The 25,029-nt window shown below is 42.9% G+C and overlaps 1 protein-coding gene across 1 annotated transcript; it reads left to right on the forward strand.

Annotated features, from left to right (window-relative positions):
• The first annotated feature begins 7,515 nt into the window (after positions 1 to 7,515).
• Positions 7,516 to 18,153, forward strand: il2rb (interleukin 2 receptor, beta). The gene is made up of 10 exons (XM_069676448.1): positions 7,516 to 7,699; positions 8,417 to 8,517; positions 9,761 to 9,893; positions 10,024 to 10,090; positions 10,198 to 10,291; positions 10,499 to 10,644; positions 13,368 to 13,569; positions 13,823 to 13,922; positions 14,094 to 14,172; positions 15,926 to 18,153. The coding sequence occupies exons 2-10, from the start codon at positions 8,439 to 8,441 to the stop codon at positions 16,685 to 16,687; spliced, it is 1,662 nt and encodes a 553-aa protein (XP_069532549.1). The 5' UTR covers positions 7,516 to 7,699; positions 8,417 to 8,438; the 3' UTR covers positions 16,688 to 18,153.
• Positions 18,154 to 25,029: the final 6,876 nt, after the last annotated feature.

Genomic DNA, 25,029 nt, shown 5'->3' on the forward strand with positions numbered 1-25,029 from the left:
TCACGGCTGCGTCTGTGCCAAGATAACACAGATACAATTCACTGTCATACTTTGTGAACAGGTTATATAAATTGGCCAATAATATCATTATTAGACGGGCTGCTAACACCTTGTCTTTTCGCTTTATAAAGACCAGATACTACAGGTAAGAGTGCTGGATCTTGGGTGGAAAAAAAGTGACTTAACTTGATATAACCTGTGACTTGACTTGACTTGCCCAAGAAAAAATGACCCGAGATTTGCTTGGGATTTTTTCTTAAACTTAAAAACTTGAAGTATCAATTTAATATACTTATAAGTTTTGTTTAGACTTACATTATCCTGTATGACCACATGGTTGCTTGCTCATGTAAGCTAACGCCTCTATAACTGACATAAAAGGCTCAGTTAGCCTGCATTATCACTCTCAACAGACAATCTGTTACTGTAACCCTATGATTTAACATTTACACTAATCCTATTGCTGTTATATCCGTGGAGTGACAACATAGGAGTTCTTGTAAAGCTTTCAAAGAGTTTCATTTTAAGCTATGGTAGGAAATTTATTTTACAAGCTTTTTTCATCATATTTGTCGAAATTCTCTTTGCAAACTGACAAATAAAAAGTCAAATGCTCTGACAAAAGATGAAAAAATGTGGTAGCTGTGGCTGTTGAAGGCCTGAGTGATGTGCTTGTTGGCTTTGAGGGAGTGGCTTTGGTTTAGTGGGTGTGGTTTTAGCATTGGGGGAGTGGCTTTGGTTTAGTGGGTATGGTTTTAGCATTGGGTGACTTTGGTTTAGCGGGTGTGGTTTTAGCATTGGGTGGCTTTGGTTTAGCGGGTGTGGTTTTAGCATTGGGGGAGTGGCTTTGGTTTAGCGGGTGTGGTTTTAGCATTGGGGGAGTGGCTTTGGTTTAGCGGGTGTGGTTTTAGCATTGGGTGGCTTTGGTTAAGCGGGTGTGGTTTTAGCATTGGGGGAGTGGCTTTGGTTTAGCGGGTGTGGTTTTAGCATTGGGGGAGTGGCTTTGGTTTAGCGGGTGTGGTTTTAGCATTGGGGGAGTGGCTTTGGTTTAAGAGGAGTGGTTTTGGCTTTGGTTTAGGGGGAGTGGCTTTGGTTTAGGGGGTGTGGTTTCAGCTTTGGGGGTGTGGTTTGGGGATTTATTAGATTTCCTATTTTCAAATGCCTGTTAAGTCACTATCTATTGCCGAATCAATTGACATATTAGTGATTGAGCCTACGGATAAATACTTAAAACTATCAGTGTTCCAATCTGTTTCAAGCCTTGTGTTTAGTGCTAATTATGCTAACATGTCAAACTACGACACATAAGCATGTTAGCTTTGACATATTGAGCAAGTTAGCATGCTAACACATTAGGCTAAAAATATTTCTATGCCTAGCTGCAGACTTACAGTTGCAAACATGGCTGTAAATCCTCAGTGAATTTCTTTCATTTTTCAATTTGATTGTTCTCTAGCTCACCTTTAATTCAATCCATTGAACCCTCTGTTTTAGGTGCTTCTTTAACATGGAGATCCCTCACCAGAGACACCTATATCAGCCACCCTCTGACTGCCAGGTCGACCGACCCCAATCTCTGGTTTGGCCGGAAGGCAGATGATTTGGGTATTAACCTTTTCACTCCTGTTCCTGTCTCTATCTATTTCTCAGTCATTGTTGTGGTCACTTTGTTCTGACGTGTTTCTATAGTCCATCTCTTACCGTAAATAACCTGCCTTTTTGCGGCTCGTCTGCAGCTCAGTGGACAGAGAGAAACTTCATGAACCAGAAGCTCAACAAGATGCTGACAGAAGTGGAAAAAAATTCTGCCGCAAAGTGAGGGCGGGCTTCCTACCCTGAGACCGCAACACACACATCGCAAATAAACGTACACCTTGGCTTATGCTGGAAAAGCAAAAAGGAAAGTGTGATGTGCAACAGTACATGTTGTAAGCTCCCTGCTTATCAATAAAGAAACAAGAGGAAGGTTGGAGATGAAATACCGCTAAAAAGATCATTGTTCAGATAAGTGTGATATGTGATGTATCTTTGGTGTGGGTGAAACCACACGGTAATTGTTTCACTGATTCAGTGTGATAGTCTGTATTCATATAATCTAAGTTTCTGAAGGTATAAGGGTAAATCTAAACAAAAAATGTGTTTCCTGGATTAAATTGACTAAAAGATGCATTTGTTCTCCTTCTACCTAATAAATAAAACATTGATAAGAGCTTATTAAAAGTTTAGGGCTAATGAAGGGCTCCCTACTCAAACTAAAACAACTCAAACTACTGCCTCTCTACTCGAACTACAACTAAAGGAGCTCAACTGTTGAATGCCAGCAGAGCTGAAGGGGTTATTTGTCTTTGTGTGATGTGTAGAGTCGGCAGATTAAAGGTGGTTTCAGCAGAAACCACCGAAACTTGCTTTTTGTCACTACCTGCTGCCTCGCTTCAGACCTTTATGGCTAGAATGAGCAACTGAACTGCAGGAAGAGGTGACTGTTTGAAGTCGCACACAATATTAAGTTTAGTCAGTATAAAGTTATAACCACATTACAAATGAATGAGGTATTAGGTAAAAGCTAGGTATGTCTATAGTTTGGTTTTCAAAGTAACATTGTACAGGCTAACATATCTTTGCTAGCTAGCTAGTTTAGCAAGGAATATTTGGGCATGACATTGTAAATGTGTGTTATAAAGTATGCAGAGCTTTAGTTTAAGTTTATAATTTACAATGATGTTGGTCATGACACTGAAGTATGTGTGTATACCAAATGTTAGCATGTTAAATTTCTGCTGAACTAAATGGGCTGTCTGAAATCACTATAAAAGTCTACTATACAGTAAGTTTGTCATGCTGTTCGAATGTTAAGTGAGAATAATTATACCCTTTTTAGTTGTCTCAAAGTATCTCAGTGCATTGTGAAGAGTAGTGTAGCCTGCAACAAATTGTCACTAGCCAGTAATATACACTTTAATGTATTAAAGAGCTAAAAGAAAAAAAAATACATCTGTTAGGTTTTGATTTGGTTTGGACCCCAAAGCGGAGACTGATACTGGTCAGTAAAAGAGTTTAATGTCCACAAAAGCAACTAAGGAGCAGGCAGTGGAGGCAGGGTGCTGGCCGACTCAAAAAATGTCCTCTGATGAGGGCTGAGCACGAGGGAAAAACTCCACTGACGATTCAAAGGCTGGCGAAGCAGCGAGGCGCACAGGAAAAACACATGTAAGTGCAAAAATGTACAACCAAAAGAAGCATTGCAAAAGCAGCAAAATTGTAACTAGAAAATTATCAACAGAAAGTACAGCGAGCACGACCGAGCAACATGGAGTTATCTGGCAGAGTAGTGGAGTGAAGACCAGGCTCATATAGGCAGGTAGATGAGCTGAGTGGAAACAGGTGTGCCTCGTCTGCTGCTGCAGGAGTCAGCCACACCCCCTGCCACACACATGCCCTGCAGGAGAAGGAGAACAGAAGGGGGAGGGGGCGGGAGAGAGAGAACAGTAACAACTGATACGACAAACCCAACACCAAAGCAGAATCATCACAGCACTGACGTTATTAACTGCGCAAAGAAAATGTTACAAGTCCAATGCAATGAGAGTTATCAGTAAGGGAAAGAGCTCACTTTATAGGTAGTTGGTATGGAGTAGCTAGCTAGCTACTAGGTAGTTGGTAGTAAGTAGCTAGCTAGCTACTCCCCAACAGCTACCAGAGACTTAAAAATAGCTAGTGGGTACAGAGTAGTGAATGAGTCAATGATTTTTTACAAAACCACAGGAAACATCACCTGATAAACATCAAAATGTTAGCCCTGTCCTCTTGTGAGCATGTTAGCCTACTTCCATTAGCCTTTCGCTCAAAGCATCGCTGTGAAACTATTATTTTATTTGTTGAAATTCTCTTTAACACAAGCAGACATCAACAGTGAGAAGAAAGGAGAAAAAAAGAGTGATTAAGAGCGTGGATGGATTTTGAAAACACTGATGTTAGCATTGGTATCAAACTTTGTGTTTAGCGCTAAAGCTAACATGTCAAACTGAGATGGTGAACATGGTTAAACTGCCAAATATCAACGTGTTAGCCTTGTCTTTGCCTGCTGACATTAACTTTTATCTCAAAGCATCACTGTACCACTACTATCATAAAAATAAAAAAAATGCTGTGACAAAAATGGAAAGATCTGTTCGCCTGCTGACATTAACTTTTATCTCAAAGCATCACTGTGCCACTACTATCTTAAAATTTTAAAAAATGCTGTGACAAAAATGGAAAGATCTGTTAGCCTGCTGACATTAGCTTTTAGCTCAAAGCATGGCTGCGCAACCACTTGTAACCTTTCACATCCGAGCTAGCATTGCTATGGGCTCTTCCTGAGATGTAGGTCTTTTGCTTTTAGGAGTGTGCATGAATCATATTGTGGTCCGTTAATATGCTGTCCCTTTTTCACCACAGGATATGGAGCTTAGTCAACTCTAGCCCCTGCTTACCAGAATTGTACATAGTTCAGTGTTTGATTTCCCTGGTAGATGAGTCAAAAAACTGTTCAAGTGAAGATTTGGTGTCAGTTAGTTGACTTAACCAACATTTAATTTTAGTGCACGTACTGTGACACCTCCTTGTTGTTTCCTTAAGTGCAACAGGTTTTTCAGTATGAGCATGCCCTCCCTTGTTACCATTCTCACCTCCTCCCCACTGAGCACCCTCCCCTGTCTTTGTGGTCTGTCGAAGGAGACTGTTTACTCGCACAAACATCACTCTGGTCTTCATAGCAGCTCTTCACCTCAGGCATGGCGGACTTTGACCTTTCGAGAAGAAATGTATACTCTTCTTCTCTCTCTTACTTCCTCTGTAAGCTTCAGCTCTTGTCTCTCTTGTCATCACTGCCGGCTGATGCTGACACCCAAGTAACTGCAGGAACTAGTGGGGGTGCATCAGACAGAACACCCTCTTGCCTAGTGCAGGTCTGAACCCACTCAGGCACCCAAACCAGGCGGCTGCTGACGGTTGGGTTCAAACATATTGTGTTGCAACAACTGTTTTTGTATGCGTGAGTGCTTTGTGGTTTGTATATATGGTATGGAAGAGTCTTGCACAATGCCCCTTCATTGAACTTTAGATCTGAGATGAAAACTGGTAGATACTCAAAAACCTGAAGTTATCTTCCTGCTTCTGTTTCCTCAGCTCAACATTTTGAGAAAATATACTTTTCAAAATGTTTCATAGCCCCAATACTTCATGGAGGCCGTGGCTTGATGGATAAAGCCATGGTTTAAGATTATGTCGCTTACACTAGTTATTTGGCTGAATTTTGTCTTTAAAACCCAAAGTGTTTGCATAAGTCAGAAACTCCCGTATGCTGATGATGTAGTGCTTTATGTGAAGTTCTAAATGCTGATATATGTTAACTTAACATGAAGAACCTCCCTCACTGTCCAACAAGAGCTGGATTTTAAGCTTAATGTTGAAGCAACATCATGCAAGGCCAACGAGAAAACTCCAGTCAAAGATTGACACCTGTCCGGCCTCCTGCTCCGTCACTCTAGTCCAGGGGTGGCCAACCCTGCTCCTGGAGATTCAAATCAGGTGTGTTAGAGTGTGGAGAAACCTAAAACATGCAGGAGGATAGCTTTCCAGGAGCAGGGTTGGCCACCCCTGCTCTAGTCCTTTTTACATTGCACTTTTGCCACAGCGCCGTAACAAAGCTCCACCAATATGCCGCCGTCGCCATTTGCCATTGCACCAAGTAACACCGGCATAAAGCCGCCCCAGTGTGTGTTTTTTGCAAAGGGTTCCAGCTTTGCAGAAGCATAAAGTGCCCCAGACACGATGCTGTTCCGCCCTGCCAGGTCCACCGTTTACACTGACGCCGTTAGAAGAAGAAGAAGAAGAAGAAGAAGGTATTCCTTATAAATCTTTTCACTCAGTTTTTACAAACATGCTAGACACACAAAGCCCCGAAATACAGACATGCACAAACAGGATCCCATGGACATGAACTAATGGAGAGATGTCTTGCTTAAAGACACCTCAACGGAGCTCAGGAAAGGAACTGGCACTTCTCCAGCTACTAGTTGTGTTTTGTCCGTACACACTGAGCTACCGTCTACCCCGTTACACCTCTGTTACTACCTACTACTATCTGCAGAACGACTTCGCCCCGCCATTCAGCCTCCTTGCGTTTTACGTAAAAGACAAGAACTGGCAGTGTGAAAGGGGCTTCTGTCTTCTCGTCGTACTCCGTCAACACGGTGAACGCTGCAGGAGGTGTTTGCCTCTTGGTGTTTGTGCCAGAAAGTTTTCTGTCTTACCTCTCCAGGCAGATCCTACCTGCTGAACCGAAGGAACAAGCGTTCTGGGCAACATGAGGATCCCAGTCTCCCCTTTCCAGTTGTTTCCCCTTTCCGTGTGTGTGTGTGTGTGGTCATCAGGTCTGCCAATCAAGCCTGCACACCTGGTACTCATCTGCTAATCAAGCCACCTACACACTCTGCGAGATAATAGCCCGGCTCAGTCTCCTGTCGCCAGATCGTCTGTTTACCCTGCGTGGTACTCTGCTCGGGCTCTTTTGAAATAATGTTTGAAAACAGGTATTTACCCTGTCGCTCCTTGTGTCCAGCTCCCCGTAGGACCTCCTCAATCGAACACGCCAAAATCACCTTTCGAGATAAGACTTTGTTAAAATAAACCTTCACTCTGAGACCCGTTTCGTGTCTGTACTGTCGGCACTTTTGATGTAACTATTCAGCCTCTTTTCAGTAACTCTTGCAAATAAACGTTTCCTTCGCTGTAGTCTAGAAGAATCACTGAAACCTCTACAACTTCCATCACCAGCAGGAAACAATGGAAAACCTTACACTGTTTTTGACCCCACCTTCCCACTAATAATCTGCATACAGCCTATATATGTCTCTGTGTTGTCTTATAGTGGAGACAAAGTTCTGTCTGTAATGGACAAACTAACTCAGGAAATGTCTCGAGGCCTGCCGCTACAGCAGCGAAATGTGACCTTTGAGTGGAGAGCAGGCTGCTGCTTTACGTTCAGCTTCCTCTCCTCTATCTCTCCATAGTATCACTTGGGTAGTACATACATGTGTCTGCAGTGGTTGCGGCTGTAACAGCAGCGGTTTTGACGCTGTAAAACTTTTTCATGCACGTGTTTGCATCTCAAATAACCCTGCAGTTCTAAATCTGGTAGCTTTAGCCTCTTTTATCCTCCGATTGTTCGGTTTAAAACGAGCTTCATTGACACAAACCACTTCATAGGACGACCTGCGAGTTTCTCTTCATACAACCCACTTTACGTTGTGATTGAAACCGGATGTGGTGTGCTTTTGTATTTCTTGTTTTCAGTGCAATTATCTGAAAGGCTGTGCTGAGCGGTGGGGTCCAGGTAGCTGCCGCTGGTGAGCGGGAGGAGCCACTCACTTTCGACAACAGAGAGGAGAAGCCACCCCTCCTCCTCCTCCCTCCTCGGCCTCGTCCTCTCTCACTGTCACACACGGCTTCATGAGGCTTCCTGTGAGCCCCAGATGCAGGCTGTGGTTACGAGGGGAAAATGTCATTGGGCACTTAAAAGAAGAGCAAGGGGCAAGAGTGAGGAGACGAGAGGGATGAGTGATAGAAGCAGAGAGAGAGAGAAAGAGACAGAAGAAAAGATGACAGTGTGTGTCCTCTCGGGGGGCCCCTGCTACTCTCACTGACCAAGACCCACGAGGTACTGTATCTATGAATTTATATTTAAATACAACAAAATGGAATAAGATAGAGCTTGTATTCTATTTCTATTAACATCTTTTCGGTCGCTGGTCTCTACGCAGAAGCTGTTTTGTAGGTTTCCTGATGTGCAGTTATTATTGAGAACAAGTGGTTTAGTTTGCGGTGCATGGTATGTTCAGATATGTGTGTTTATAACAGCGCCGCGTCTGTACTTCACCTAAAAGTCCTACACAGCCCAGGCTCTGGCGGAAAAAACCAGCAGCGGCCGATGACTCAAAGTAGAGACAATATGTGCGACTTTATGGAACATTTCGGCTCATAGAATAATAATTGAAACCGTGACCTTTATTAGCAGAAGACTTGTGTGCACCTCTTTGCAGACAGTGTGAAAGATGAAGTCAGACACATGCAGTGAATATATTGTGTGCGGTGTTTTCAGCCTATATAGTTTCACTTATAACTGCTTTAGCTGCCGCTGCTTCTCAGGTTGAGTGTTGTTTTCAATTTCATATCGAGATAGAAACTCTGTTGGTAACCATTCACCACAGAGTCATAACCACCACTGTGTCTGAGCGAGCTAAGAAAGGTTCCAAATTTAATTTCTACATTAAAGATTTGCGCAGATAAACTGAAAGTGTTAAACTTATTTTGTCAGCTGTCTCCTCTCATGTATCAGTGTATTACACAACAATAATGCGCTGTATTTGATTTACAGTCATATTGTGGTCCTCGCCGGGATGGAGCTCCTGCACTCCTCGTTCGTTCTGGTGGTCCTGTTCTCAGCGGACGCAGCCCACCCTCACAAAGTCTCTCAAGGTACGAACGAGTTTATTCATCTCTGCGTGATTTTGTTGTTTTTTTAACGGACACAAAACTGACGACTGCTTGAGATCGTTTGACTTATATACAAACAGTAATCAAAAGAAGCTGAGTACACGGCAGTGTGAAGTCTGTCTTAGTCCAAGAGCGTCTGTGAGGGAATAATCCATCAAAGTGCTTGAATGATAAAGATCACCTCAGCTTTAAAAAAGATTTCTCTGTGAAAAAGAACTGTTTCTTTCCACCTCACTGTGGTCTCTGCTGCCGGGGATCAGCACGTCTATGTCCCCGCCTTTGCCTGCCACCCTGCTTGCATTGCACCCGACCTCTCTGCCTATCTTTGCAGGTGGTGAGCCCACAGCGGCTCCATTTAGCGGCTGTGGCTCAGTGGTAGAATCGCTTGTCTGTCAATCGGAAGGTTGGTGGTTCGATCCTTGACTGCTGCAGTCACATGTTGGAGTGTCCTTGGGCGAGACGCTGAACCCCAGATTGTCCCGGTGGCATAGATCTGGCTCTTTGTCATCCTTGTGTGAATGAGTGTGTGAATGGGTGAATGTGAGGGTGAAAGCTTCTGGTCAGAAGACTAGAAAAGCCTGATATAAGTGCAGTCCATTTACCATGGCGGGGCTCCATGAGCGAAAGCCCGGCCACCACCCTGGTCCGGCTCCAGGGGACTGCCCTGGTTTCCCTGTTCCTGGGCGAGGTTACTCTCTTCTGATTTGTCCGTTTCACGAGGGTCTATTGGGTCACTCTCAGTCTGGACCCTCCACTGGGACCCATGCCTTGAGAGGCCCACACCAGGGGCTAGTGCCCCTGACAACACAGCTCCCAGGTTCACAGGGATGCGCAAACCCCTCCACGATAAGGCAACGATTCTTTCATTCAAGGACCGTTGGAGGTTTTCAACCATACTGCCAGCTAGTAAATATTTGTCCTGCTTTCTCAGCACAGTTGGAACATTGCACAAGTATGTAACAGAGTTCAGATCAAGCTCTGAGCTGATTATCATGCTGATAGCAGTCACCACATCTCAACACTTTCTCTGAGTCTTCCTATTTTGTCTTTCTGATGCATGCGTTATTTCTGAAAGTGACACGTCCTCCTCTCTGTTTTATCCACAGTGTCATTACAAGATCACTGGACTATCTGAATGTCCTAAACAAAGAGTCCAGTGCCATGAATAAACACAGACACCACCCTAAACTCCCTCCCTTTATCTGTTGTGTCTCCAACACTCAAGGACTCTCCTGTGTGAATGACTTGAACAACAACGTCAGCTGTGTATGGCACGGCTCCCCGGCGGCTCCCGGTGCGGACTGCCAGATCTCTGGTGAGAAGATAGTCTGGATTAAAGGCCGTCACAAGAAAATGATGTAAGATGCAAAGGATATTATCCTCTTTAACGCTCGTCTGAATCGTATAAATGGATCATATATTCTCCCTTTTCTTAAAGAATCCACAAAGAGGTGAAAACATGACACTTTATGTGCTTCTCTTTCCTAGACGGTGCTGCCAACTGAAACAAAACGGAAGCTCTCCTCCAGGCTGCAGTTTTGTCTTTGAAAAAGAAGTAAGTGAAGAAATCAAGAATCATCAGTCTTGCTCCAAAGCTAAACTGCTTTACCCAAACAATTCCTGTCTTCACTGTTTAACTGCTTTAATAATGGCTCCCTGCAGCTCTTTACATGTTTTAAAGCCTTGCCCTACATCCGCATGGATTGTGATGGCGCGTTGGTGGGGAACCTCACAGACTACGATCCATGCAGTCACAGTGAGCGGCTCTAACTTCTTCACCAAACTGTTACCCTTTGAATCACTCCTGAAAGAATCCATGCTTTGAGTTGGTTTAACTTCTGTAAACATCAGGAAATACTTAACTGCACACTTTTCTTTCCACATCTGTTTGTCTGTACGAATGTGTGTGTGTGTGTGTGTGTGTGTGTGTGTGTGTGTGTGTGTGTGTGTGTGTCGACTTCAGTCAAAATGCATCCTCCAGGAGTTCCTAACGTCAGCAGCTCTGTCAACATGACGAACATATCATGGAGTCGAGGCCGTCCTCACTCTAAGTTCCTAACCGACTTGGACTTTGAAGTTCAGATCGGACAGAAACACCAGGCATGGAAGGTGAGAACGAATACACGCTCACTTTCATCACATGCTCGACGGGCGTGATGGAAAATTAGAAGCACAAAGTACCGAGACATTACTGCCATGCGAGCAGCGTCGTGAGACTATTGCTTATACCCAGAGACTTGAGACTCGACTTGGACTGGAGGCATGATGACTCGGGTGACTTGTGTGTGTTCATAAGTTTGAATGTTAGCTGTTTAATATAAAATGATATAATTGAAACTTTCTAACTATCAAGTATGTAGGCAGCGCAAACTGGGAATCATGATTGGACGACTCAAAAAGCTCCCCGGTATGTGATCGTCATGATTGGATGACCGGCTGTCAGTCAAACTCCTCGCTATGGCAACACGCAACATCAAAGCCCCCAAAGAGAAGCCTCATCAGTCGTACTCGTTACTACTCAATACGGTCTCAGAGCAGACCATCATCATGGCTGCGTCTGTGCCAAGATAATACAGATACAATTCATTGTCATACTTTGTGAACAGGTTATATAAATTGTCCAATAATATCATTATTAGACGAGCTGCTAACACCTCGTCTTTTCTCTTTATAAAGACCGGATACTACATGTAAGAGTGCTGCATCTTGGGTGGAAAAAAAGTGACTTGACTCGGGACTTGACTTGCCTTCACTAAGGACTCTTGACTTGACTCGCCCAAGAAAAAATGACTTGAGACTTGCTTGAGACTTGAGCCAAGATGACTTGGTCACAACACTGCTCATGCCCAGCAGTGCTGTTAGCTAAATACTAACATCAGCACTCACAGCGACGATAAGATCAGATAACATAGATAGATTACTTTATTGATCCCCCATTGGGGGATGCAGATTTAGGTAATCACTCAAATGTTTCAACATGATTAAATAATATTTTGATACTTTGGACAATATCTTTTAACAATATTTCATAAGTAACAATCAAATATTTTTTGATTCTATCCATTTTAAATGTTTACCATCCTCACGTTTACCGTCACTCTGCTGCTCTCTCTCTCTCTCTAACTTCCTCGACCACTCACTCAGCGCACCCTTTCTGACACAAGTTACCAATGACTGTATCTTTTTATACAGTCTATGCAAGTTACAAATGAGGAGAGGAGAGATGCGTTCAGGCCCAGTTGGAAAAACCCAAACTCAATCTTTTAATAGAGGGGAGGGTGAGAGGTTTTGTCGAACAAATAATGTACGTTCTGTTGTTTAATTAGCTCGCCCTACTCGACTAATCCCACATGTGAGACAGATAGACAGACAGACAGACAGACAGACAGCATATAATAGAAAGGCAGGGGAAGAGAGACAGCAGCGTGTGACGGAAAGAGAGAGCGAGGAAACAGACAAAGAAACTATCTTACAAAGTTTATTGTGAGTGTCTATGAATGAAGAAAGTAATATCACAGTAAACTAATGGTAACTCATGAATTTCACAGTCTATTCAATAAATGTTAAACGATGACAGTTCAGGTACACATTTTTAAATTGTCATTGATTTTATCAACAAAGAGCTTTTTATGAAAATAATTCCTGTGGGAGAATCCCACCAGAGCGCCCTACTGGTGTCTAAGGCCCCACAATGTCCTCACATCCCAACACACTGTAGTAAGCTTGATCGATCTTTACCGCAACAGCTGATCTGTGGTCACCTGCAGACACAGAGTGCAGGAGACTGTTTCGGTTGCTCGGCAACGAAAGTCCAGTTTCAGTTAAGTTGTGGAACGAGTTTAGTTTGTGGAGCAAAAATAATCTGTTGTTGATTGTTACTGTTTACTACTATTTGCTGCTTTTATAACGGTTGTATAAAAGCAATAAGACACTAGAGGTTGTGATGTTATACTGAATATCAGCACTGCTGTGATTATCTACGACCGGATCACAGCCATGATGATATTCAGTACATCACTCCCTCTGGTGTGATAAAGCTTAACTTTAAGTCACATTAATTTGATGTCACGGTTTCCAGTTAAACAAAAAGGTGAGGACCCAGAAGCAGACTTATATATATGGTTTAATTAAGTAAAAGGCAAAAATGCACAAACAAAATCTAAACTCCAACAAAAGACAAAAAGGAAAATCAAAAGACGTAGCAAAAAACGTACAAACAAAATTATGAACAGGTAATCCAAGGGGATGAGGGGTCAGGGGAAGCATGAAGAATATCCAGGGAAGAAAACACAAGGAGCCAAGTGCAGGTCATGGACATAGACTAAACTCCAGAGGAAGGACGACAATGAACTGGCTACGAGACAGGGGAGCACAAAGACTAAATAAACTTAGGAGGTGAGGCTAATCAGACACAGGTGAGACAATCAAGGGGCAGGTGAAAACAATCAGGGCAGGGCACACAATCATACAAGCGGGAAACACAAAGGCAGGAAGTGGACCAACACGAGAGACAAGCTGACAAAGCAAAACAGGAACTGATCTAATCAAAAAGACACAAGTGAAATACTTAACTAAACAAGACTAAATACTGACAAGAACACAGAATAAACTAAATACAAAACTAAACAATGAGAACTCATGACAGGGAGACAAAGTGACAAGGTAAAACAAGAAATAATAACTGAACACCGAAATACAAGACAAAAACATAACTAAACTAGAATGACTCATGAAAATTTGATGCAAAGGGGAATGCAGTGTTAGTAAAGTCAAGTTTCACAGCTGTAACTTTCCTTATTTTCATATTGTGCCATATTTTCCTCCATATTAAGGATGTCAGGACTCTCTCCACACAAAAGCAAGAGCTAAGAATACCTTCGCAGCAACTGAAGGGGCACTGCAAGGCCAGGGTGAGAGTGAAACCCAGTAACAAGTATAAAAGCCACTGGAGCGACTGGAGTCCAACAACATCCTGGCTGGAAGTGACCGACGGGTGGGGGACATTACAGGATCAAGATAACAACAAGATTGCAGGTGCTTTGACAATTTAAACAATTTTGTTTTTCTCATGTTAATTTCAATCGGGTTAGAGTACACCGTGTCATTCGGTCTGGTTCGGGTGTTTACCAAACACAGTCAAAAAAAAAGCAGCATGTGGGGGCTTCCCTTTTTGCAGGGAAGTTTTTAATGAGGAAATATTGAAGATTAGAGGGAGAGTAAACTTTATTTAATTGCCCATTTATCATGTAAGTATTGATCACATTGTAATGTCGGCTCTCTGTTTTAGAGTCTTTCCGGTTGTCACTGGTAACGTGGGGAGTGATTGGCAGCTTGGTTCTCATCCTCGTTGTAATGCTGGTCCTTTACAGGTGTTGCTCAAGCAGGAGGTGAGTATACTGCGAGTGTGCGTGTGTGTTTGTGTTGACCAGAAACAAAAGTCCTCACTTGGTTGGTTAAATCTAATAGTCCCCTGTTTATCATATAAGACAGTATGTGTGTGTGCTTTGTTTTATTTTGCATGCAGTATATGAGAGCTAATTGTCCTCTCTCTGTTCCAGGCTCCGCCAACAGAAGCCTGTACCAAACCCTTCTAAATACTTCCACACTCTCTACTCTGTCCACGGAGGTAATCTAACGGTAAATTAAACCACTATGTCCTACCACACACAACATTTTAACACATCTGCCTGTCTGTTCACTCTGCAGGGAAGGGTGGCTGGGAAACCACTTTGAAATAAGTAAAAATACATACAGCTGTTTAACATAGTTTTCATGTTATGCTAGTTCAGGTCTATAAGGAACGTCAAAGTATGGGTGCGAATGGCAACGAGATTAAATTTCCCCTATGTTTACATATACCTTTTTGCCCAGTCCTCCATGCTTAGTCAGATAATATTAGGGTTGTATATTATTCTTACAGCTTCCATCATACAAATATCTTACTATGAAGGTGTAATCAATCTACTTGCCAACAAGGAATAGCATAAATACTCGAAATGGTGCATCCAGTAAATGTTTTATGAAAAACTGTTGACTCAAGTGAAATTTATTTGCCATGAAAACCGTTTTTTAGCCGTGTTGAAACTTTAGCTCAAGTTGTGACAAAGGGGCACTTAATATGTAACATAGAACAGCTTCCACTTGAAATTAATTTTCTCACAACTTGAAAAACTAAATGGTTTATGATGGACACCTGTACGCAATTTGCCTTAAAAGATTTTACATATGTGAGTGAAATATTGTCTGAAAAAGAATGTAAAATGTAACATCATAGTGGAATAATGTGAGCTAAAATGTTAAAATGTTGTTAATGAAAGTGGCCCACAAAAGAACTGTCATTCGCAGCCACAACGAAGGTGTCAAAGTGTTCACCACATTCCAACGTGAACATGTCTATTCTGTCCTAGCTGGAGTACCCCAGGGTTCAACGCTGGGACCACTTTTATTCTCATTGTAAATGTTCACTTTCAGCTACCTGATAAAATCGCCTGGCATATTCTGGTGGTGGAAGAATTATTTCAATAACACAATATAAAAATACTAAATTTCAACTAAAAGAACCGCACATCTCACTTTCATTTTTGTATATTGCAATATAATTCGCTACAGATCTAGCTTTTCTGTTTCATTTCCCCGACAAATTTACACCTAGAGGTCTGTTTTCTAGTCTTGAGGCGTACTTCTGGGACTTGATGTCAGTGATGCCATGAGGGTTATCTTGACTTGTTCTTGTTACCTACTATTTTATAACAGGCCTGTGTCCTCTAATGGGTATAATTTCCCTGAAGCCTCCTCTGCCAAACCAGCAGGATCCTTATCTACTACACGTTTGCCAAGGTTGAAAACTAAAGGAGGAAGAGTTTGATTTTAGGGGCCCCTCAGCCGTTGAAGGACCCCCTTGCTTATTTTCAGTTAGTGGTTTTGTTTCAGGTTATTAAGAAGTGAGCGAGTGGTACTGCCTACTCACCACTGACTACCAGGAACAGGACAGCCTTGCAGCCACAGATTGCCCCAGATTAGATTAAAAAAAAGTTTTTTGAACAGTACACGAACATGCCTTTTTATGTGGTTTTTCTGCTTGTACTTAATCAACACTATTGCCTATATTAAGAAGTGGATGTAGCCTCTAGGTTTTATGATGAAGCTCATGCAGAGGGGCCTTGAATCTGTAATGGCCAGCTGGGGACTATGGAACTAGTTGCAAAAGAAGAGTCATGCCAAACTTGGGGGTTCAAAACGGTCGTCAACAACACTGATTGGACAGTAGCAATTTCAGGATATCAGAGATATACTCACTGAACTTTTATGAGGATACATTTCTTACAAACTTACATTACTATGTAATTTGTTTTCCCTGTTTTCTATCATAAATCTCTTTCTTTCTCCCTAGAAATGGATGAATCCTCTCTCGGCTCCCGAATCGTTTTTCACCGCTCAGCCCTGCGAGCACATCTCCCCGGTTGAGTTGTGTGAAAGCTGGGATGTGGTCCCCTCCACCTCTCCATCATCCACCTCCACCAGTGCCCTGCTTCACTTCAAGAGCTCCCTGTCGGCTGGCTCCGACACCAGTGGGGTTGTTGACAATTCCTCCTCCACGTCTTCGTCCTTCTTTTCCAACATGGGATACTTCATGTCCAGCTCCTCCAGGAGCTCGGCTCAAGCTGACCCCAGTCCTGCCTACTTCACCTATCAGGATGATTTCCACAATCAGCTCAACAGCCGCGCCCTCCACCTCCACCTCGGCCCTCTCTTTAACACCGCTCCAACCTATGAGAGCTTGAAGAGGGAGCCGCAGAGCCCAGACTCCGGCTTTGGCCTTGGAAGGGACGATGAAGAGGACATGAAAGATGTGGGTGTCAAAGGGGAAGACGATCACCAGAGCACTCCTCTTCTCATCCTCCCTCTTCATCTTCCTTCCCAGATGTGCCTCCCCTCCTCTCCTCTTCCCTCTCCTGATGCTCCCGGTCTGACACATTTGTCCTGTGATAGCTTACAGGTGGATGAACCTGAGGCGGATGCTGGTGGAAGCTATGCAGCCTGGCCTTCAGCTGGTGCCATGTGCAGGTCGTCCTCCATGCCTGTGGAGCCCGTTAAGACAGGCTATCTGACCCTCAAAGAGCTCCAGACAACATTCAGCAATAAATCCATCTGACAACCTCTGATAAAGTTTAATGTGTTTACATCACAAACAGCGTGACAGAATATTCTTATCTGATCTGATTGTGGGCAGAAGAATCAGGAAGTTTTGACTCAGACAAGATCGATGGTTTAAACCTGAATTAATTCATTTTTTGGTCACTTGAGGGTCGAACGCACTGACAGCCGATTTAGGTGTTAACACACAGTTGCCAGTTGATGTTTCTGGCCCCTGTAAATATAACTGATTCTCTCTAAGCTCTGTATTGGTCTCCACCAGCTCCTAATATAAATGCTAAATCCTCCGCTGTGTTCACCAGCTGATCACTAATATGATCTAGTGTTTGTTGAATGTGCAAAGCTGGGGGACTCACAAGTCCGTTTTTATTTTTTTTTTACAGTGCATTACTGTTTGTATTAAATAATATTGTCAAGGAAGCATGAACGCAGGTACTACTTTAAACTAAATGCTACTGTCAGTTTGTTTTTTTATAATACACCAGGTTTTAGAATTATTACTGTGACTTAAATCTAAAACACGTGTCATAAGAGCGCTTTAAACAAATATATACTTGCAAAATAAAACAATTCGTCATTCCAGCTGGAGTTTTAGAGCACAATGACTTGCTTGTGCTTTGATTATAAAAATATAAAGACACATCATGAGAAGACTTGGGCCTGTGTCTACAGTTCTAATTGCTATTTTGTATTTTCACAGCGCTCTCACTTGAAAATAGGAAAACTGGCGAGCTCGTCGATGTCACTTCTCCCTCGCCAACCAATCGAAATCACGAAGGGGCGGGACTTCTGATATCAATTTTGTCAACAACAATGGCGGTTTATCTCATGCATCTACACTCATTTAAGGGTACAATTTCCAGGTCTAGAGCTGCTGCTAATGCCAGGACTCGATTCCATTGTGTTCACGTTTTCTTTGTAAAATTCCCATAAGTAAAAGACTTTCGTTCTCTTTGGCGGCACCTGTGGCGATAAACTGTAATTGCGGTAGCACACTTCCCAGATATAAGTTTATTTGTGTAGCACTTATCAAACCAATGTAGCAAAGTGCTTCACAAAACATAAGAACAATAAAATAGGCGATAACGTAGCAATGTATGAATAAAACAGGACATGCAGATGATGAATATGAAAGAAACCAACTGTTTATCCTACAAATAAACTTTTATGTTTAAAATGTGTTCATTATTTTATAAAGGTAACAGTTTGTCTTTGATGTTGTAAGTTAATCTCATTTATTTGTTCATCTTATCAATGATTTCATGCAGTATAAAGGATCCTATCAACACATTTAATCACCATTAATCCTTATTTCAGACATCATGAATGGTTTGCTGTATCTAGATTCATGTAATCACCGAGCTCGTGATAAATGTTGCTCATCTCGTCTCTTCATGTGCTGTGTATTTCCGTTGCACTCCGTGACATCTGTGCAGAGACCAAACATAATAAACTTCTGGTAGAAATGGGTCACCCTCTGACTTCCTGTGTCGTTGTGGAATGAGGGCTGAGGGGTGGGCATGTGAGCGGACGTGACAAAGTGTGTAAGAGACAGCTTGAGTTGTTTGTGATATGTATGTGTGTGTGTGTGTGTGTGTGTGTGTGTGTGTAGTTTTGAGTGTTTACATGTCCTGTCAGGTGGTCCTGGTAGTGTGTGAGTGTGAGAATGAGCGTGTGTATTAGAGTGTGGTTTGACATTTAACTCTGAGACAACCAGCGACATCCGTTCACCTCACAGAGGATTTACAATATTTAGCCTTCTCGCTCAGAAACCACACAAGATGTTGTTTCTCCACGTCTTCTTTCCATTTCACAAGAACTTAACACGTCATTACATCACAACCAAATTAACAGAAAAGTACCGACATTTGTAATAAAGGAGGCACTTTTTTTTTTACCGGAATATGGTCTGGTTATAACCTATTTAGGTGACATATTATGGTGTTTCAGTTTTGAATGCAAGCTAAGCAACAGAAGAAAATCTCTTAAAAAAATGCTGTTTATGTACAGTCCTGTAGATTCAGTTTTACACTGCGTTAAAATGACTAATGAAGCAGCCGTGCTGATATTCTGTATAACACCACAACCTCAGGTGTGATATTGCTTTTATACAACAGTTATACAAGAGGCAAACACTAGTAAACAGTAACAATCAACAGATTCTTTTTTGCTACACCCCAAACAACGTAACTAAAACTGGACTTTGGTTGCCGAGCAACCCAAACATTCTCCTGCACTGTGTGTCTACAGGTTACCACAGAGCAGCTGTTTTTATCATGTACATGTTTGTTTTAATTTATCATCAGCCAGTGAGATAAGAGTCTGCTGTGTGATTCAGAGGTACTGGCTTTATCAATGTCACACACACAGTCTGCTGTAGTGTTAATTAACAGTATTCAGAACACCTGGCTGAGGCGGAGTGATACACAGAGTGAAAAGTCCCATGATGTTGTTCTCTATATCAGCACTCATGGAATGCCTCTTGTCCAGGGGATCTCCAGCCCTGCTCCTGGAGAGCTACCGTCCTGCATGTTTTAGGTTTCTCCGCACTCTAACACACCTGATTCGAATGTTTTGCTCGTTATCAATCCCCTGAGGCGCTTCAGTTGGTTGATAAAGAGCAGATCATTCAAATCAGGTGTGTTAGAGTACGGAGAAACCTAAAACATGCAGGAAGATAGCTCTCCAGGAGCAGGGTTGGAGACCCATGCTCTTGTCCAATCGGATTACATGGTTGGGACTAACTGTTTAGAAAAAATGAATAGACCACTGCAGAAAAATGTTCTTCTCTGGTTCTACTATTTAAAGATTTGTGTTTGAGTAAAGTGAGCTCAACCTCCGAATCAAATATTCTCATTCGGGTCTTTTATTCGCAGAAAATGACAGCTAGTCAAGAAACAAAAAGATGCAAAACACGTTTTTCAGACTTTGAATAATGCAAAGAAAACAAGTTCATGTGTAAACAACAGAATAATGTTTTAACTCAGGAAGACTTCAGAGATCACCTGGTTTGTATTTACAGCGTTCATGCATCTTGGAAGGCTTTCACATTGCTGTTCGGTGACATCAGCAGCTCACACAGATCACACTCAGGAGGTTTTCTATGGTTCAGATCTGGATTGGACTGGTCGTGACATCCAGAGAGAGAGATGCTCATTTAGGAAACATTTGGAGTGGTCTCTTAGTTTTTTACAGAGCTGTGTGTTGCATTGTTTGCAATGTGACATCCCACAGCCATGTTCAGGCATTGACACAGACTATGCTATGCTATGCTACAGAGCTGTAGATCATGAGGTCACACCCCCTTTTTATAGCATTGAATAACTCATTTAACTTGTCAGAAAAATGAACAACAGCATGATAAGAACTAACTATAAAGATAGAAACCATGCTTAAGAAAAATTTATTTTGATTTTATAGTTTGACTCATGTCCCATCTGTTAACATGGAAGAGGCAGGCTTTATGACCTATACTGCAGCCAGTCAGCAGGGGGCGATGGAGATGTAATTTATGATTTCATTGCACCGTGTTCGTTCTGCCACTAGGTGACATTAGAAATCTGAGCAGTCGTCTTACTTTTGCTCCCTGTGCCCTGATTCAGAACGTACAATCATTATCTGCTGGCAGTGTTTGTTCCTCCTCTCGCTCTGTCAATCACAGAGGAGGATTTGATCCAGCTGGCCACAAGAGATTAAGAGAGAGACATAAAACATAAAGAGGAGGGGGGGCTTGTAAATTCTGTTGAGAAACCACAGGGCTTGTTTTGGATCCAAGCCACAGTGAAAGAGGAGGATGTGTGGTCGGGCTGACTGACTGTTTCACCCTCTCATTGCTGTCAGGAGGAGGAGACTCAGCAGCCGCAGAGGCCTTCATAGCAAGGGGAAACATGAGAGTGTAAGCCAAAGCAATGAGGAAAACCAGGAACAATGATTTATGTATCTATGACCAAGAAATGAATCACGGTTTTATGGAAAATTTTTCATTTTATACTGTTTGTCTTTTACACTCTTAAGTCATATTTTGTCAATCATATTTATAGAAGTAATTACATATGTGTTCTTACGAGCATCATATCTTCTTTTAAGTAGTGTGAAAAATGTTGCAAGCTGCTCCTCCCAAAAGGATTTAAGGTTTGATAAGGTGTATTTTTTATGCAACGTAGGGTCTATCTTAACAATACGTATAAAATGTGCAACCGTGCGACAGACGGTTAAAAAACTGCTCCGATAGCTACACCAGCGCTAAGCTAGTTTCTGTTATGTTTAAAGCAAAAGTTAAACATTTTGACCACAATTAATCAATTTCTTATAGAGGGCGAGATGAGGAAATCGCTACAAGTCTCATGCTTGTACGCTAAATAGGTACAGCAAAGAGATTGTTAGCTTAGCTTAGCCTGAAAATGGCGGGAAACAGGCAGCTAGCTCTGTCCAAAGAAAAAAGAAAATCCACCCTTCAGCACTTTATGGGATCTTTTATCAACAAAATATATTGTGGTGTTGCGGGGTAGTTGGACGGTTGGAGGAAAAACGAGGAAGAGGCGATGTGCGTTGCTAGCCCAACAGAGCCTGCAGCTAACAGCTAACCGGTGGTTGAGGTGTCCCCAGAAAAACAACAACAGGTTGGCTAACTCCTCTCTTTCCTTAGCTCTCGCTCGCCCAACATGTGACTTTTTCTCCCCCTGGAACTACTTCCCAGCCAATTACCCACTTATGCCCAGCGTTACAATACCTCCTTTGATTGATCCTAACACAAACTGAAGTGCAAACACAACAATTTGTCACTTCACAGAGTGTTGCTTGCTAGACTACTTCCACCAGACGCCAGGAAGTTGCTGCTACTAGCTTAAAAATAATCCAAAAATGTCCAAACCCAAACTATAAGTGGTTTTAAGAAATACATGTTACATGCTTGTTAGTAAGTTCTAGAAGAGATGGTGGGCAGGTTTTGTCAACCGCTAATATTTTGCCCCTGTTACCAGTCTTTGCGCTAAGCTAAGCTAACCAAACCAAACCATCTGCTGGTATTAGCTTCATACTTAGCACACAGACAGAAGAGTGGGATCAATCTTCCTCTTGGTAATGAAGCTAAAAGAAGTATGTCCCAAAATGTACGTCCAAATAAACATTACAGCAGCTTACAGAGGTGGTTAAGGGTTATCACACATATTTAGCAGCAGGCACAACAAAGCGGCAGTCATTTTACTTCAGTTTCAGCCTTTCAAGTGCATCGCTGATTCACATCTTCTGCTTTGTATTTTCCCGTGAAGTGTGCATAACTGTCAAAGACTCTGGAAAGCTACACTAGCTACACTGAAGTGTCCATTTTCTTTGTTTTTTCCTGAGCTCAGCCACAAAAATGCTGTTTTACCCCGGTTTGAAAGCTCTGCCCCATGATTATGTCAGCCACTAACAATATGGGGACTGGGTTTCAGGAGGGAAAAAAAAACGTGGGCCCAAAAAGTCTCAAATTACAGTTTACAAGCTCTGGATAAGACAGATGTCTGATAGCCTGGATACGCTGTCCTCTTTGTGATGCTATTTACAGAGACCCAACTAGCAAGTACTTCGCAACATTAGCGAGGGAAAACTATCTTTTAACAGGCAGAAACATCGAGCAGAACAAGACCCATTGGTGGAAAGCCATCTGGGCCGAGAGAGTGGGATGTTTATTGATTTAAATCCAGCTTAGCTTCCACTTCCTGTTTCCTCTGAGGCAGTTTAACAAGCTGTTAAAATGAGCGCATATGCTAAAGCTAGCATTAGCTACACCCAGAGGAGGAACTGGCTCACCTGGGAGGTCAACGGTCATGCAACTCTCCATCTTTCAAAGGTCAGAGACAGAAAGAATGTGATGGTTGCTGCTGGAGCTCATAAAATAGATACTAAATAAAGAGATAAACATCTGATTTAAGACCTGAAGGGGAACTATGGAGGAGGATAACTGAGGTCACACACACACACACACACACACACACACACACACACAGCAGACTTACGAGCGTCAGATTCCCAGAGACAGCAGGTAGTAAATGTTTACAGACAGATAGAGTGAACTGCATCAGGTGGTTTCAGATGTGATAGTTTACATCAGCCGGAAAGCCAGAGGAATTCTCTCCTGATGTAACCGTGAACAGTCTATGAAACCTAAACCCCCGAGACCCCACGGCTAATGTTCAACAGCTGTGCTCGTGTTACACGTGTGCACGAGATCTACCTCAACCTCCTCTCGTTCTCTGTCAGGACTGAGTCAAATATGCAACTAAGGTCATAAAATACGCCACAGATATTTCCTGTAATTTTTTACAGTGTGTGTTCAGTGACGTTCCATCTCTCACCTTTGGGTAGTGACTGAGAAAATGAGGTTGCAGATACAAGCAGCTGAAATAAGTACCTCTGCAGGGTGTCTGGGCTCAGCCTTAGAGATAGGGTAAGGAGTGTGAACATCTAGATGGAGCCACTACTCCTTCGCATCGAAAGGAGCCAGTTGAGGTGGTACAGGCATCTGGTTAGGATACCTCCTGGGCGCCTACCTTCCCGGGCACCTCCAACTTGGAGGAGACCCCGGGGCAGACCCAGAACTCGCTGGAGGGATTAAATGAAGCTCCAGCGTAAATTCATTCAGGAAGACTTTATTTTGTATGCTGGTTCTATTGTTCACATCTCGTACCATTCTGTTTACACTCCCCTCACACATGCTCACTCTTATTTCCTGCACTCATCAGCTGTTCTCATCACCTGGTCACATCTGTCCAATAGCACTGCCACACACCCTCATCGTTAGCCTATCACGTTGTTGCTGTCTTTTTAAATATGACTTGTCTCTGCCTCCAGTTGATTCATGCCGTCCTTGTGTGCGACTCTCCACCTCCCCATCACCCCCCAGTCTTCATCATCAGCTCATCTTCTAATCAGCCTCAGATGACATCATCAGCCAACACCTCTGACGTCAGCCAACATCTTGCGGCCGCTAAGGGCCGACACCCTTCGATTGACATATCTTCCCGGAAAGACTTCATTGACCGGTCTCTCCTGATCGAATTATCCCATCAGGCCTGGGAACGCCTTGAAATCCCCCAGGAGGAGCTGGAAAAGAGACATCTGGGTCAACTGCCACCGTGACCCGGGCCCCGGATAAGCAGAAGAAACTGGATAGATGGATACATAGGAATTTTTTATTCCTGGTAAAACATGTACCTTTTAAAACTCTAAACCATTCAAAGTAATCAATCTTGAAGAGAACATCACTTTTTGCCTGCACTTTTCAAATCATGGTCTCCACACCTGAACAAGCCACTCCCCCATCTTTACGAAGCCCGCCCTCAGACCTACCTGACTCCCTCATTTCCCTCCAAACCAGGAAGAACAAAAAACCGTACTGTGAGTTTTATGGATCCTTCACCTGATGACATTATTTCAAAGATAACACGTTAAAAAACAATACCACTACAGTATATGAAGCTACATCTAACTGCTTAGCTTAGCTTAGCACAAAGGCAGGAAACAGCTAGCCAGACTCGGTCGAACAGTAAACCCTATCAGCACCCTTAAAGCTCATTGATTAAAATGTTCTATTGTTTGATTGCATTAAGAATAAGGGAAATGAGAAGCTGCTGTCTCTCTAAACTCACTCTTCCTGGTATTTCTCTCCGTTGCTGCCTCTCCAGATCCAACCTGCGTTGGAACCCGACACTGTTAATTGCGGTCTGGAAATATAGATTACAGTTCTGTGTTTCTGCAGCTGCAGCCGATGAGGAGCGGAGGAATTCAGCTCAGAGGAAATGAGGACCTTTGGGAGGAACGACCAGGAGTTCAGTGACACTGTCAATGAGGAATTTGGCTCCACTGGTGTTACTGGTGACGGTATTTTCCAGTTGAAGCGATGCAACACTAAATGTAAAAAGTCTGCTCTGCATTTGATCTGTCTTTCGTAACCTAAGCTCCTTTCACACATGCACTGCACTCCTGAAAACGTTCCCGACATTGTCCGTATGGGCTGCTGACTTTTTCCTGCCAGCCTCCTGGTAAAATGTCTGCAAGAAGTCAAAGAAGAAGGAGAATTTACAAGATGACAGTAGCAAAGATGTCTGCAAACTGTAGCGATGAAGAGATTCAGGAGCTTCTGGCCACGAGGGCCGACGCCGAAATTGTTCGGCAGTTGCAGAGAGCGCAGCATACTTTTTACGCCAACCCCCTTCCCGGTCCGACGGGGGAAAACTTCAGGGGCAACTCTGGAAAATTTCAGGGGCAGACTGTTTTTGACATTGTCTGGAAATTGTCAGGTGTGAAAGGGGCTTCGGTCAACAGCGTAAATTCAGCACCTTCAGGACGCAGTTGATCAAA

The sequence above is a fragment of the Semicossyphus pulcher genome, unplaced genomic scaffold (genome assembly GCF_022749685.1).
Source record: "Semicossyphus pulcher isolate SPU_LCO1_2020_fin unplaced genomic scaffold, fSemPul1.0.p SCAF_25, whole genome shotgun sequence".
In the NCBI taxonomy this organism is placed as follows: domain Eukaryota; kingdom Metazoa; phylum Chordata; class Actinopteri; order Labriformes; family Labridae; genus Semicossyphus; species Semicossyphus pulcher.

Coding starts and splice junctions, on each gene's coding strand:
- il2rb (XM_069676448.1), top strand. CDS start 8,439: ATGGAGCTCCTGCACTCCTCGTTCGTTCTGGTGGTCCTGTTCTCAGCG. Junction 9,894..10,023: donor GGCCGTCACAAGAAAATGAT/GTAAGATGCAAA, acceptor TCTCTTTCCTAG/ACGGTGCTGCCAACTGAAAC. Junction 13,923..14,093: donor AGGTGTTGCTCAAGCAGGAG/GTGAGTATACTG, acceptor TCTCTGTTCCAG/GCTCCGCCAACAGAAGCCTG.